This window comes from Sphaerodactylus townsendi, linkage group LG03, assembly GCF_021028975.2.
Source record: "Sphaerodactylus townsendi isolate TG3544 linkage group LG03, MPM_Stown_v2.3, whole genome shotgun sequence".
In the NCBI taxonomy this organism is placed as follows: domain Eukaryota; kingdom Metazoa; phylum Chordata; class Lepidosauria; order Squamata; family Sphaerodactylidae; genus Sphaerodactylus; species Sphaerodactylus townsendi.
In genome coordinates this window covers 176,061,420-176,075,922 of record NC_059427.1, presented here as the reverse complement: position 1 = coordinate 176,075,922, position 14,503 = coordinate 176,061,420, and the positions used below count along the sequence as shown (strand labels likewise).

Here is a 14,503-nt window from a genome sequence, read left to right as displayed (position 1 = left end):
AATGGATGCCCCCTGGTTCTAGTATTGTGAGAAAGAGAGAAAAATTTCTCTGTCAACATTTTTTACCCCATGCATTATTTTATAGACTTCAATCATATCCCCCCTCAGACGTCTCCTCTCCAAACTAAAGAGTCCCAAACACTGCAGCCTCTCCTCATAGGTCCCTCAATCATCCTCGTTGCCCTTCTCTGCACTTTTTCTATCTCCTCAATATCCTTTTTGAGATGCAGCGACCAGAACTGGACACAGTACTCCAGGTGTGGTCGCACCACAAGAATCCTCGTGCCATCCAAGTCCAGACAGGCACTAATTGTTCCAGAACGATTCAGCTTGAATAGAAGGTCTGGATTCTTGCAGAGGTGCTCCGAATTCCAGCAGGGATCCAGGGAAGGGAGGAAGAGAAGGCAGAAGATGTGGCCAGCGAGACAGGAGGGAGGATGAAAAAAAGAAGAAGAGTTTGGATTGATACCTTGCTTTTCTCTCCTGGAAGGAGACTCAAGGCAGCTGACAAACTCCTCTCCCTTCCTCTCCCCACAAACCTTGTGAGGCAGGTGGGACTGAGAGAGTTCTGAGAGAACTGGGACTGGCCCAAGGTCACCCAGCAGGGTTCATGTGTAGAAGTGGGGAAAGAAACCCGGATCACCAGGCAAGAGTCCACCGCTCGTGCAGAGGAGTTGTCAAGACTCACTTAACACAGTGTACACAGGAGTGGGGGATCAAACCCGGTTCTCCAGATCAGAGTTCACTGCTCTTAACCACTCCTGCCAAAGGTGGCTCAGAAGAGGGAGGAAAAAGCCCAGGCGACCTCAGTCTCGTTAGGTCTTGGAAGCTAAGCAGGGTCAGTTGGATACTTGGATGGGAGACCCCCGCGGAGGACAGGGGTTACTACACAGAAGCGAGCAATGGCAAACCACCTCCATTGGCCTCTTGGCTTGACCTGGGCAGCCCAAGCCAGCCTGATCTCATCAAATTGGCCCTGGTTAGTATTTGCATGAGAGACCAAGGTTGCTCTGCAGAGGAAGGCAGTGGCAAACCACCTCTGTTTTTCTCTTCCCTGATGGCCCAGACTAGCCCAATCTCATCACATCTTGGAAGCTACATAGCATCAGTCCTGGCCAGTACCTAGATGGAAGATCGCCAAGGAAGTCTAGGGTGGCTACACAGAGGAAGTCAATGGCAAACCACCTCTGAACGAGCATCTGCTGCCTTGACCTGGATGGCCCCGGCTGGCTCGATCTCATCAGATCTCAGAAGCAGCCATGTATTTGGATGGGAGGCCACCAAAGAAGTCTAGGGGTGCTACGCAGAGGCAGGCAGTGGCAAAGCACCTCTGAGTGTCTCCTGCCTTGAAAACCCCCTGGTCCTATGGATGGCCTGTGACGGCTGAGATCAGACTGGGGAGGGGGGACCACGAGAAGAACAGCACAGGCAACAGGTCCAGGGAAACGCAACATGTTGCAAAAGCTACACTGGAACTGGGGGAGGGGGTAACGTCGTATAAACACCCACAATTCCCAAAGGGGGCTAGGAGGGGCAGAGAGGAGGAGGAGGAGGAGGAGGAGGAGGAGGAGGAGGGAAGAAAACTCTCCAAGCTCACCCTCTGAACTCTTCCCTGACTGCTGTCCCCAGTCCCTTGAGCAGCCAGAGTTGCGCTGCCGGCCATTTTGCACACTGGCCATGCGAGGGGAGGAAGCCAAAAGCTTCGCAAAGAGCTCCCTCTGCCCCCCTCCCCTCCCCAAACATGCAAAGCAGCTGCAGCCAACAGACCTGCTCTCCGGGCCAGGGGAAGGCCCCCTCCTCCGACACGCCGGCCTACCTGCAGCTGCGTGTTGAGGTCACCCCGCTGGGCAGCCAGGGCCTCCTTCTCGCTCTGCTGCTGCTGCACTTCCGCCCCCAGGGCGGCTGCCTGATCCCGCAGCAGGTTCATCTCTTGGGTCTTGGAGGTCTGGATCTAGAGGGCAAGCGCAAGGAAGAGAAACCTCAGGCCCGTTTCTAGGGAACGGCCGTCAACAGGTGCCAAGCAGCTGGGCTTGTTGTTTAGGGCTCTCCGAACCCAGAAAGGGCTCCCGGTCATCTGCCCCGCAACACAGAAACCGCAACTCCACAAAACACGGAAAGCTGACGTCCTCTCCTCTGTCTTCCTGTGATTGTTGCCCTCTTCCCACCCACGTCAAACACATGCACTGCCCCAGCACTCGATGGGTCCCTTCTTCCCGGACGGCACTAGCAGCAGCAATTCCTAGGAAGCATTTCTCTCCTGGCAGTTGCTAGCAGGAGTGGGCCAACCCTAACCCTACTTGTGTGGCATGTCGCTGATCTCTTGCGCTGGAACCTCACAGCACAAAACTCTTGGTCCTCTGAGAAACAGTGACAGAGTGGGAGGGATGCACCCAACCTGGGCTGAACTTAGATGACACTCCCCACCCCTCGTCTCTGCATGTGGCCAGAACTTGAAGGACCATCTTCTTCCATACATCCCTGGGAGCCAACAGTCTTTGCTTAAAATGAAGAGTTCGCTGTTAGCTGTCCAGAACAGTTTGCAATCCCTCCCTCCCTTCATAAGAACAAGCCAGCTGGATCAGACCAGAGTCCATCTAGTCCAGCTCTCTGCTACTCGCAGTGGCCCACCAGGTGCCTTTGGGAGCTCACATGCAGGATGTGAAAGCAATGGCCTTCTGCTGCTGTTGCTCCCGATCACCTGGTCTGTTAAGGCATTTGCAATCTCAGATCAAAGAGGATCAAGATTGGTAGCCATAAATTGACTTCTCCATAAATCTGTCCAAGCCCCTTTTAAAGCTATCCAGGTTAGTGGCCATCACCACCTCCTGTGGCAGCATATTCCAAAACTGTCCAATCACAGGTAATATGCGTGAAGAAGTGTTTCCTTTTATTAGATCCTAATTCTTCCCAGCACTTTCAATGGAGGGCCATGCCTTGCTCCTGGTTCCTATGTTGCGAGAGAGTAAGGAAAAATTTCATACCCTCTCTGTCAACATTTTCTACCCCATGCATAATTTTATAGACTTCAATCATATCCCCCCTCAGACGTCTCCTCTCCAAACTAAAGAGTCCCAAACGCTGCAGCCTCTCCTCATAAGGAAGGTGCTCCAGTCCCTCAATCATCCTCGTTGCCCTTCTCTGCACTTTTTCTATCTCCTTCGACAGGCACGGAAAGCAAAGCCTGCAGGGACAGATTTTGCAAATGTGACAGGCAGGCTCTCCCACGACTACCCTGATGACGTCATGGCCGGAGTTTATGCCTATATTGCACTGACTGCCATCAAGTCCCTTACGATTCCATGAATTAGCGTCCTACAAAACTTCCTGTTGTGAACAGCCTTGCTCAGGCCTCGCAAGCCGAGGGCCGCAAACTTTACACGGTTGATCCACCCCATTTGGGGTCTTTTCCTGCTGCCTCCCACTTTTCCTAGCATTATTGTCTTTTCTTGTGTTCTTGCAGCGTGACCAAAGTACAACAGCTTTTCGCTTCTAAGGAGAGTTCAGGCTTGACTCGATCTAGAGCCCACTGATTCTTTGGCAGTCCACGGGATCTGTAAGATTTTCCTCCGACACCACATTTCAAATGAGCCAACTTTCTGTCTGCTTTCTTCATTATCTAACTTTCACACCCACGCATCGTAATGGGGAACACTAGGGTATTAATTGTCTAGATCTTAGCTTATATGTGCTTATATTGCCTACTTCTACATAATGACACTATTTCTCATGAAGCTCCTCCATTACCCACCCTCCACAGCTTAACCTACCTCACAGGGCTGTTGTGAGGACAAATTAGGTAAGAAGAGAGAAGAAAAAGAGTTTGGATTTATATCCCCCCTTTCTCTCCTGTAAGGAGACTCAAAGGGGCTGACAATCTCCTTTCCCTTCTCCCCTCACAACAAACACCCTGTGAGGTAGGTGGGGCTGAGAGAGCTCCGAAGAACTGTGACTAGCCCAAGGTCACCCAGCTGGCATGTGTTGGAATGCACAGACTAATCTGAAGTCCCCAGATAAGCCTCCACAGCTCAGGCGGCAGAGCGGGGAACCAAACCCGGTTCCTCCAGATTAGAGTGCACCTGCTCTTTACCACTACGCCACTGCTGTTTTGGATCTCCAGTTGGGGAGAAAGGCAGGACATATTTTAGTTTCTAGGGCCTGTTCATTTGCTACTGTAAGAAAATTACATGTCCAGCCAGAATAGACTTAGTCTGTGACACCCAATTTCTGGCACCGCCCACTACTGCTTTTCGGGCACAGCGCTCCCAGGGGCAGGGGGAATCTGGTACCTGTTCTAATGCTGCCAGACTGGTTCTCAAGGCATCATTTTCAGACAGAATAGTCTCCACTTGTTCCTGGCTCTCTGCACTTTGGCAAGCAACCTGACGCCCAAGAAGGTTCAGAAAGACACGGGGGAAGAAGTCAGAGATGGACAGAAAGAGAGTGAGAGAGAAGGAGGGAGGGAGGGAGAAACCAAAACAGGGGAGAAAAGGTAAGATTAAACATGTAGCAGAACACGGAGAAAGCAATAAAGTGACAAGGGCCGTCTTATTTTGCTTGGAAATAAAATATGGAAAAAGTACCACAAATTGCATTATTTTTTTAACAAAAAAGACAAAACATATTTTAAACACAGATTAAGGAAGACGCAGCTATTAAGATGAGCACTGAAGTGGAAGCAGAGCTGAAAAACGCAAATGAAGACGAAGGAGGGGGGGAAACCCGTTTGGAACTCAGAGGCTAAAAAATATGCAAGCCAAAAAAGAAGAGGGTCGTTGGAGGGGAGGGGTGCTCCAGGGGCCATCCAGACAACCCCCAGCCCTCCTTCTGAGGTTGCCAACCTCCAGGTGCTGCCTGGAGTTTCTCTGCTATTACAACTGATTCCCAGATCACAACGGTCAGATCTCAAAAGCTAAGCAGGGTCAGCTCCAGTTAGCACTTGGATGGGAGACCACCGCAGAGGTCCAGGACTGCAACACAGAGGCAGGGCAGCGGTAAACCACCTCTGAATGTCTGTTGCCTTGAAAATCCGGGGTAAGCTGTAGAGTCGCTGACTTACACTACACCACAAAGACAGTCAAAACGTTTCAAAAGCAGACCGGGAGGTATACGTTTTTGAAAGGGGGAGGAGAGGGAGAAAATACACAGAAGAGAGGATGGGAAACTCAGCATTTACTTAAGGGGCTCCCCTGAGGTATTCGGAGATCAGCAAGTAGAAATGAAAACCAAAATTAACCACAACATTTAACAGATGAATCCCACCAGCACCCCGATCCTAAACGCTTAGGAGGCCCAACGAACAGACCTGCTCTTATGCCTAGCACGTAGGGTTGCCAACTTCCAAGAAGCACTGGGCACTCTCCCAAAATTGATCTCCAGACAACAGAGATCAGTTCGCCCGGAGAAAATGGCTGCCTCAGAAGGCAGGATGTATGGCCGTGTACCCTGCTGAGACCCCTCCCCTCCCCAAACCCCATCCTCCTCAAGTTCCACCCCCCAAATCTCCAGGAATTGCCCAGTCTGGAGTTGGCAGCTCAAATCTGGCACCAAGCATTTCACATACTAGGCCAGTGGTGGCGAACCTATGGCACGAGTGCCAGAGGTGGCACTCAGAGCCCTCTCTGTGGGCACGCATAAACAGAGTGCGCCCCCCACACATCTAGGCTGGGCTCGATTATTAGCATTAAACCTAAGACCTAGTTTGGGGGAAGCAGTGTAGGTAGCCCTGTTAAGCGCTGTCAAACCCCACTGGTTTTCATGTGAAGAACTAAAGTGCAATGCTTTACCTGTTCATGGACTAAAGCGCAATGCTTTACCTGGGAATAAGCTCGGTTGCTGGCAATGAGGCTTGCTTCTGAGTAAACACTCCTAGGGTCATGATTCACCCATTGGAAGAGTTGCATGGTTGCTTCAAAGCAAAGCCACCGACTACCACCAAGCTTACTCCCGAGTAACGCACGCCTTGGAGCCAACCATTTTTTCTAAACTAAAACCTCAGTATTCAGGTTAAATTGCCGCGTTGGCACTTTGCGATAAATAAGTGGGGTTTGGGTTGGAGTTTGAGCACTCGGTCTCGAAAAGGTTCGCCATCACTGGACTAGGCAACAGAAGCCAGAAAAGGCTGTTTCCCTCCAGAACTTCAGCGGATGGTGCACTGCTGCGGAGTGACTGAGTTGGGGTTTCTCTCCTCCTCTTGGCTTGCTCTGCTTTGGATCCATTCCTTTTTTGGGACAGATTGATTCCGGTAAAACCTTGCTGGGTTTATCATCACCGCACGATGGTTATTAGAATTTTACAAGCGGGAAACCGGGATGGACTGGTGGGGGGAGTCCACACGCTCCCCCACTATGTCCTTTCCCTTCCCTGAAAGGCCCCACAGCCTCCCGCCTTTTCTAAGCTCGCTTCTCTCCTTCTATCTGCCCTCCAGTCTCCAGCTTTCCCTCCCACTATCTGCGCCCCCACCCCCACCCCCCGGGGCAAAATTCTGTGCTGTTCCAACCCACGGGGTGTCAGGCTGCAGCCACGCTCGGCCTGGCATCTCGCAGGTCCACATGAAGGCCACAGCTGGCCCAGTCGTTATCATCGGCTGAAGCTGGGAAGGTTTTCTTTTGCCTGCAACATAACTACCCTGTTTCCCCGAATATAAGACACCCCCGAAAAATAAGACATAGTAGAGGTTTTGCTGAAGTGCGAAATATAAGGCATCCCCCGAAAGTAAGACATAGCAAAGTTTGTGTTTGGAAGCATGCCCGACGAACAGAACACAGAAAAATAAGACATCCCCTGAAAATAAGACATAGCACATCTTTGGGAGCAAAAATTAATATAAGACACTGTCTTATATTCGGGGAAACGCGGTAGTGACTAGTGCTCACCGCTCCTCCTTATCTGCAATTTCCCGAAGGAGGGAAGCCTCTGTCTCTGTTCTCACCATCTTTCTCATGCTGATGTTTTGGGAATGCGAGGGAGGGGGGGATTATGGGTTGAGCAATGTGGCAACTTACAAGTATATACTGGGGTTCACGGGGCAAGATCTACTTGCTGATCTTCCTGAACTTTGGGCTGACACAGTTCCAATAAAGCTCTTGAAACTTTCCTGAGTCTTGTTTGCTGACTGGAGTAACAGACCCTGACATTAAGCCAAAGCTTCTGGCTCCCCACTTCTACGCGCAGACCTACTCGCAGTATGGCTGGGTCGAAGGGGAACCACACGACCTCCGACAGTGGGTTGGATACCAACGATGGAGGCAGTCAGCCAGTCTTCACCCTGACCCCGGATCATGGCCTTAAAATTTGAGTCTGACCACTTGGCAACGTAGCCCAGCACTTCTACTCTGGCCAGCTAGCAGTGGCTACCCGGTGCCCCAAACTGAAAGACGCTGCATGGGCTCTCAAGTGGAGAAAGGTCTTTCCCAACACTTCCCATTTGAGATGTGCAAGACTGAGCCCAGGACCCTTCCACACGCAAGGATGGAGCCCCTGCGACCCTCAACAGGCCAGGTTCTCTCTGCGTTTCCATCCCAACAAGATCCTAGTCCTCGTGATTGTAAAGAGATGCTTGGAAGCACAAGAGCTGCCATCTCAGCAGCTGGAGGGGTGGACACATAAACTTTTCAGAAGCAAAGGAGGGCAGCCGGAAAAAAGTATGGCAAAGGCAATTGAATAGTTTAGCACAGGGGTCTGCAACCTGCGGCTCTCCAGATGTTCATGGACTACAAATCCCATCAGCCCCTGCCAGCATGGCCAGAGTCATTTGTAGTCCATAAACATCTGGAGAGCCGCAGGTGGCAGACCCCTGGGTAAGTTCCTAGTCCTGGCAACTGAAAAGATATGCTGGGAAGCAGAGAAGCCAGATCTGGCAGAATCCGGATCCTCCGGCCAAATAACTCAAACCTCGTTTCCTTCCAGCCTTGGCTCTGGGGTTACGGTTTCCAAACAGGCAGAGCGCAGCCACCGTCCTGTAGGGGTGAGCCCGCGAACCCAGCAGAACCGTAGAGAGAGTGCTTGGAATGCCGGTGCCGGCTACGGCCTTCTGGGCACACACGCTCCCCCAACCCCCGCTCCCCCGTGAGTCACGGGTCATGAACTGCCTGACTCGCGGTCACCAGGTGTTCCACACAAAGGGACAAAAGGGCTCTTGCCCTCAGGTGAGGATTAGACCCAGACGCTGATGCTTCCTCCCGCACGTAGCAGCCCGATGAGATCATGCATCACATGATGATCTCCCGTTCTCCCGCTCTCCTGCCTTCCCGGGCGCCCGCCGGCCCGACCCCTTTGCGCCTACTCCAGTGGGAAACCCTGTAAATACAAAAGGTCGCGAGGCGAGCACCGGCGACACGGCAGAGTTGCCAGGATCACGGGATCCCGCGCTTCCTGCTACTGGCTCTCTCCACCAGATGATATCTCCGCGTCTCGTCTCTTCCTTGGGGCCTCGCGGGCAAGACTACACCGTCCAAAGAGGATGTGTGCCTTGCGACTGTTTTAATACCGTGATGCTTCTTTTAATATAGAGCCGAGATTCCCCACCCAGCAGCCCTTTCCTGAAAGAGGAGTGGGTGAGGGGCCGGGAAGCGGGGGCTCACCTGGTCCTGTAGAGCGCGCAGGGCCACTTCATGCTTTTCTCGACAGCTCTGCAGTTGGTCCTTTAACTCTGAGCAGCCCTGAGAAGCAGAGGAGAGCACTTGTCAGGAAGTGGGGGCAAGGTTTTGCCTGCAGGACACTTGGCCACCGGGGCAGAGAAAAGTGCCGGCAACTCAGACACAAACTGATCGGCAGGAATCAGGCAGATGCCCCGCAAACAGGAGACGTGGGGGCAGATTAGGGGTTCTCTTTCTCTCCTTTTCTTTTATTCCTCTGGGCCACAGGGAAGGAAATACACTGCCCGTCTTCACTGGGCACATCTGCACTACCATCCCATTTAACAGCCACAGCAAACCCCCAAGGAATGCTGGGAAGGGTAGTTTTGTGGGGGTGCAGAGAATTCTCCGGTGGAGGCCCAACACACCCAGTGCTTTCCCAGAAATGCGCATCCCTGGGTTCCTTTAAAGAAGCTGAGGCACATAATAACTGAGCCAAGACTCAAACCCAGCGCTCCCACAGTCTAGAGCAGTGATGGCGAACCTTTTTGAGACCGAGTGCCCAAATTGCAACCCAAACCCCACTTATTTATCGCAAAGTGCCAACGCGGCAATTTAACCTGAATGGTGAGGTTTTAGTTTAGAAAAAAACGGTTGGCTCCCTCTTCCTCCACCCCACCACGGCTCGAGAGCAGGGCCAGCCCTGCTCTCTAGCCTCCAGCTGCAAGAATCCCGGCGCCCGGCTCTGTGCCTCTCCTAGCACATCATTTGCCCTCCCTCCTGCACCCCTTGGCAGCAGCCACCTGGAGCACAGGCACCAGGCCCGCCAGCTGAGTCCTCCCTGCTCACCGCGGTGCGCGCACGTCGTGCTCAGTGGCCCAGGCCAGGCAAGATATGTGTGTGTGTGTGTGTGGGGGGGTAATTTTCCACCCCCCCACCTGATGAACTCTGCAAGTGCGTGCCCACAGAGAGGGCTCCAAGTGCCACCTCTGGCACCCGTGCCATAGGTTCGCCATCACTGGTCTAGAGTGCTATGACCTGGGTTTCCCATTACTCAGGAGGAAGTCCTTGCCCCGAGAGGTAGCCGCAGCATCAGAGCCCAGGATGCAGCGCCCCCAGGAGGGGACTCCTCCAGGAAGAAGAGGACGCATCTCACCTGGCTCGCCGTCTGGACTTCTTGCTGCAGCTTCTGGTTCCGAGCCTGCAGGGATTTGACCTCCTCCTCCTTCCGCTGCTGGATCTCCTCGATTTTGGTCCTGGGGACAAGGAGCTAACCCAGTGAGTTGCCCCCATTTCCCCTCCTGGGTCCCCTGCCTGCGGCTACAGCTGTGGCCTTCCCAAGGCAGCGTCCATCGCCCGGTCTTCACAGTGGTGACTGACTCTGCTCTCCTTACGCTCCTGTAGTGAAATCTCACCTGCAGCATGACCATTTCTGGCCTAGTGATGGGCAGCTATATTACCCCCCCCCTTCCCCCTCTTTTAAAGAGCCAGGAACTCTTCCTTTGCAAGATTTTATTTCATTACATTTATATCCTGCCCCATCCCGACCACAGTTGGGCTCTGAGTGGCTCACAAACTCCAAAACCAGAAAATACGGTAAATCGTCACAATAAAGATTACCAAAACCCAAACTTGACTCTAACGACGGCATATAACAAACAGCAGCATCCTACGGTAACCTAGAATATATTAATATGTCTCCCAGTTTCAACAGTTCTTCCACACGACATTATCTGAGAGTCGGGGAGAACAAGAGAACAGAAGGAAGAAGAGGGAGGGTGTACAGGAGGCAGTGACCAGCAAACATGAATAGTTGGAACACCTGGTTGGGAGGCCAAGATGGAATACGAACAGCGGGTGGCTTCGACCAAACACCCGGTGGAACACCTCCGTCTTGTGGGTCCTGCAGAACTGGTGTCAGCTGACAGAGTGTTCCGCCAGCTGGAGCCAGAGCCGGAAAAGCCCTGGCTCTGGTTGAGGGCAACCACCAGCCCCCGTAAGGCTGCCGTCAGACTGGAGTTCAGTATCACCCACTAGGTTTCCACAGCATCAGCTTTTCAAAATCAAAGCTCCCTTTGTTAGACTCTTCGGAGCTTAAGCCCTGGCCAGCCTTGTCGGTTTTTAAACTGCATCTGGATTCGAACCCTGTCCTCCTATGGCAGACAACACAGCTACCCACCTGGCATCATCTTCTCCTGCAGTTTTCCCAACACAGTTTGGGACTGAAAAGAGAGGATGCCAAGACAACGGGGGTGGGGTGGGGTGTGTGTGTTTGTGTGTGTGTGTGTGTGCGTGTGTGCGTGCGTGCAGTTCTCGTTCAGGAAGGTAAGAAGGTGCGGATAGTCCCAGCTATTACGGACACAGACTGGAGGACCGACTCTTCCTCATTAAGCAAAGAGGCTGAGGACGCGGACAGCCAAGATGCCTCCAGGAGCAACTTTGAGGAGTGCCCAGAGCGCCCAGGAGCCCCTCCCCCTGGGATACAGCTCCGCCTTCTTCTGCAGCCCCAGACCCTGAAATCCACCCCAAAGCAAACAGCTCACCCCCCACCACCCCCAGGCCTCTCCCACAGTGGCTCCTCTTGACCCCATAAAGCCAACTACCAACTCAATCCACTCTCCGTGGTAAACAGGAGTTATTCTTACTAGGAATAGTTAAGAATTCATAGCCTGCCCTTTACTCTCTGCACGGGGAAACTGACAGCCACAGCCCATCATAAGGTTCCTGGACTCTGAGAAATGCCCTCTGCTCTGCACCCCCCACTGAGCAGCTCAGCCAATTTCCCCTCAGAGCCAGCCTCCCAGCCTGGGGCCCAGCAACCTCCAGCTCCACCCTTCTGACCGCTGCCCCATCTCCTCCTCCCCAGGAATCCCAGCATCACCCACACTCAGAAAAGTCCCGCTCCCAGGAGGCCCTCCTAGGGCCCGTTTGAATGCCGTGAGCGCAGGCAGCTCTAGGCAGGCTGCTGTTTTCACGAGCCGGCTCCGTACCTGCTGTCGTTGTAGAGAGCTTCCTTTTCCGTCTGCAGTCGTAGAAAGCTGAGAAGAGGGAGAAAGATGGGGAAAGGCAAGTGACGTGAAGAGCCGAGGCTGTTTCAGCAAGAAGAGGAGAGGACGAAGCACGCGGAGCCAGCTGTGCAGTTAGCGCCCTTCCCTTTGCAAGAGGAGAAAATGCCTCCGCTGGCCGGCTTTCCTCAATGCCTTTTAAAACACAAACTCAGAACTGGCCAGTCCGTGCCGGCCTGATCTCATCACATCTTGGAAGCTCATTAGGGTCATCCCTGGTTGGTACCATCAAGGAAACTGCTCTGGACAGGCAGGCAATGGCAAACCACCTCTGCCCGTCTCTTGCCTGGAGCTGGACAGCTGTCAGGACTGAGCCTGTCCGTGACGGATGGCAGGCAGAGCAGGGGGAGGGGGGGTTACCATTCCTTGATACTGGGTGAAGGTCCGGGGTCTTCCCCTCACCACCCCAGGACATCCCGGACACAGATCTTATCGCAGGAAAATGTGGACTGTGCCCAGGCTCGCAATGTTTTGTAGTAAATGCTTTTTGGTTGTAGGGGGACAGTAGGAGGGGGCAACGGGATACAGGTGGAATCGCCAGGTTCCTCTTTGGCAATGTTACCTACGCTCTGAACGAAAGGCTTTAGAACAAATCTCCCGTTTCCGTGGTTTCCAGACTCGAGGTCTGACTACAGCCAAGGCCAGCTTGATCTCATCGCCTCTTGGAAGCTACGCAGGGTCACCTCAGTTTGGTGTTTCGAAGGGAGACCGCCGAGGAAGGCCAGAGCCGGCTTCCCCCGAGAGAACGATGACGCTGGGCCTGCATGACTGGACAACACATTTCACCACATGCTGCCCTTTCATGTCGGATAAGAACCTCACGGGGGAAGAAGCAAAAAAAATGAACAATCTATCATAAGAGGAGACAGCTGGGCCCAGGGCAGGCGGGAATCATTACACAGAGCCGGGGGGCCAGATATGACATAAATGTGACACTGAGGGGGCCTGGGGGGGCTACGTGTGGCTGCCTCGGTTGACCTCAGAACAGCATTGAGGGGTACCTGGACTGGCCAGCCCGCAGAGGGGGTGACTGCCTTGAGAGGGCTGATCAGGCCCGCAAACCAGCTGAGGCCAACCCCCCTCCCCCCAGCCTCTGATCAGGAGCTGCATGTTTGACACCCTAACCTAGAACGGGCCCGCTGTCTGCCTGACAAGCAAGACTGATCTCATCAGATCTCAAAAGCTCTGGGTCAGCCATGGTTAGCATTTAGACGGGAAACCACCCAGGAGGTCCAGGGCTGCTGCTCAGAGGCAGGCCACGGGAAACCTCCTTGGAAAGCCTCTTGCCTTGGAAACCCCCCTGGGTTTGCGACTTGATGGCACGTTCCACCCCCACAATATAAACAAAAGGACTTCAGCCCAGGGCAAAGGCTCCAGGGCGGGATCCCTGAAAAGGGCTGCTGAGAGTCTCCGCCTGAGCTCCTGGGAATATCCTTGCTGCCATACTGCGTAGGTTTGCCCTCCGTCCAAGAGGCACTATCCATCTTGCTGGCCTTTCTCCTCCTCTCCCCCCTTTCCCTTTTGAGTCCGCAATATTATTTCTATTTGATTACTTTGTCCATTCCTTACGATTGGGCCCCTCGCTGTGTCTGATTTCATTCCGTTTTGAATTTTAGTTTTGTACTAGGATTTTAACGTATTTATGTATTTTAATTGTGAATTGTTATTGTCGGAAGCCACCCTGGACTTGACTTGCCAGGAAAAGGCAAGGCACAAACCAAATCAATCAGTCTTTAGCTATAGAATTCAATGACATGTCGCAACAATGAGCCCTCAACCAATGGGTGTGCCTGGCAGTCTTGCGCAGTGGCGTAGGAGGTTAAGAGCTCGTGTATCTAATCTGGAGGAACCGGGTTTGATTCCCCGCTCTGCCGCCTGAGCTGTGGAGGCTTATCTGGGGAATTCAGATTAGCCTGTGCACTCCCACACACGCCAGCTGGGTGACCTTGGGCTAGTCACAGCTTCTCGGAGCTCTCTCAGCCCCACCCACCTTTACAGGGTGTTTGTTGTGAGTGGGGAAGGGCAAGGAGATTGTCAGCCCCTTTGAGTCTCCTGCAGGAGAGAAAGGGGGGATAAAAATCCAAACTCTTCTTATTCTTATTCTTGGTTGAGAGTTCATTACTGCACTCATAAACTGGGCTGCTGCAGAGGGGAAGGAGCCACTTGTGAGCTGCTGGCCCGCAGCCTCCTGAGCAGCCTCCCCGTTGCCCCACCCACCCGGGCCCTGCAGAGCACCAGTGGGAAGCTACCACTGCTCTGCAGGCCTGGCTGAAGCCCCTCGCCCGCTCTGCTTGGGTGAAGCTCCCCCCACCCCCACTGATTTCCCTTAAATGCTGCCTGTGGGGACCAGCGACCTCTCCGGAGCAGCTTGAAGGGCAAATCAGGGGTGTTCAACAGGAACGGGAACGGACGGAAGCACCCCACCCCTCCCATTTGTGGCAAACTGCCTCTGGATGTCACCAAGTCACATAGTGACCCCTGGTGGGGTTTCCAAGGCATGGAACATTCTGAGGTGGTTTATCGTTGCCTGCCTCTGAGTCATTCCCCTGGAATACCTCGGAGGTCTCCCATCTAAATGGAAGAAGAGTTTGAATTTATATCCCACATTGCTCAACCATAAGGAGTCTCAAAGCAGCTCAAAGTCCAGCCTTTCCTCTCCCCACAACAGGCACTTTGTGAGGGTAGGCGAGGCTGAGAGAGCTCAGAGAGAACTGTGACTGGCACAAGGTCAACCAGGAGGCTTCATGTGCAGGAGCAGGGAAACAAACCCAGTTCACCAGATTAGAGTTTGCTGCTAATGGGGAGAAGTGGGGACTGGAAACCGGTTCTCCAGATTAGAGTTTGCCACTTTGAACCACGACATCA

The 14,503-nt window shown here is 53.2% G+C and overlaps 1 protein-coding gene across 1 annotated transcript in view; it reads right to left on the bottom strand.

Annotated features, from left to right (window-relative positions):
• GRIPAP1 (GRIP1 associated protein 1) overlaps positions 1-14,503 on the bottom strand; it is an 86,227-nt gene that overhangs the window by 54,216 nt on the left and 17,508 nt on the right. The window contains exons 10-14 of the mRNA XM_048487614.1: positions 11,564-11,611; positions 9,730-9,829; positions 8,580-8,657; positions 4,287-4,379; positions 1,817-1,951 (exon numbers count right to left, since the gene is read on the bottom strand). Coding sequence (XP_048343571.1) covers positions 1,817-1,951; positions 4,287-4,379; positions 8,580-8,657; positions 9,730-9,829; positions 11,564-11,611 — 454 coding nt within the window. The remainder of the gene's footprint in view (positions 1-1,816; positions 1,952-4,286; positions 4,380-8,579; positions 8,658-9,729; positions 9,830-11,563; positions 11,612-14,503) is intronic.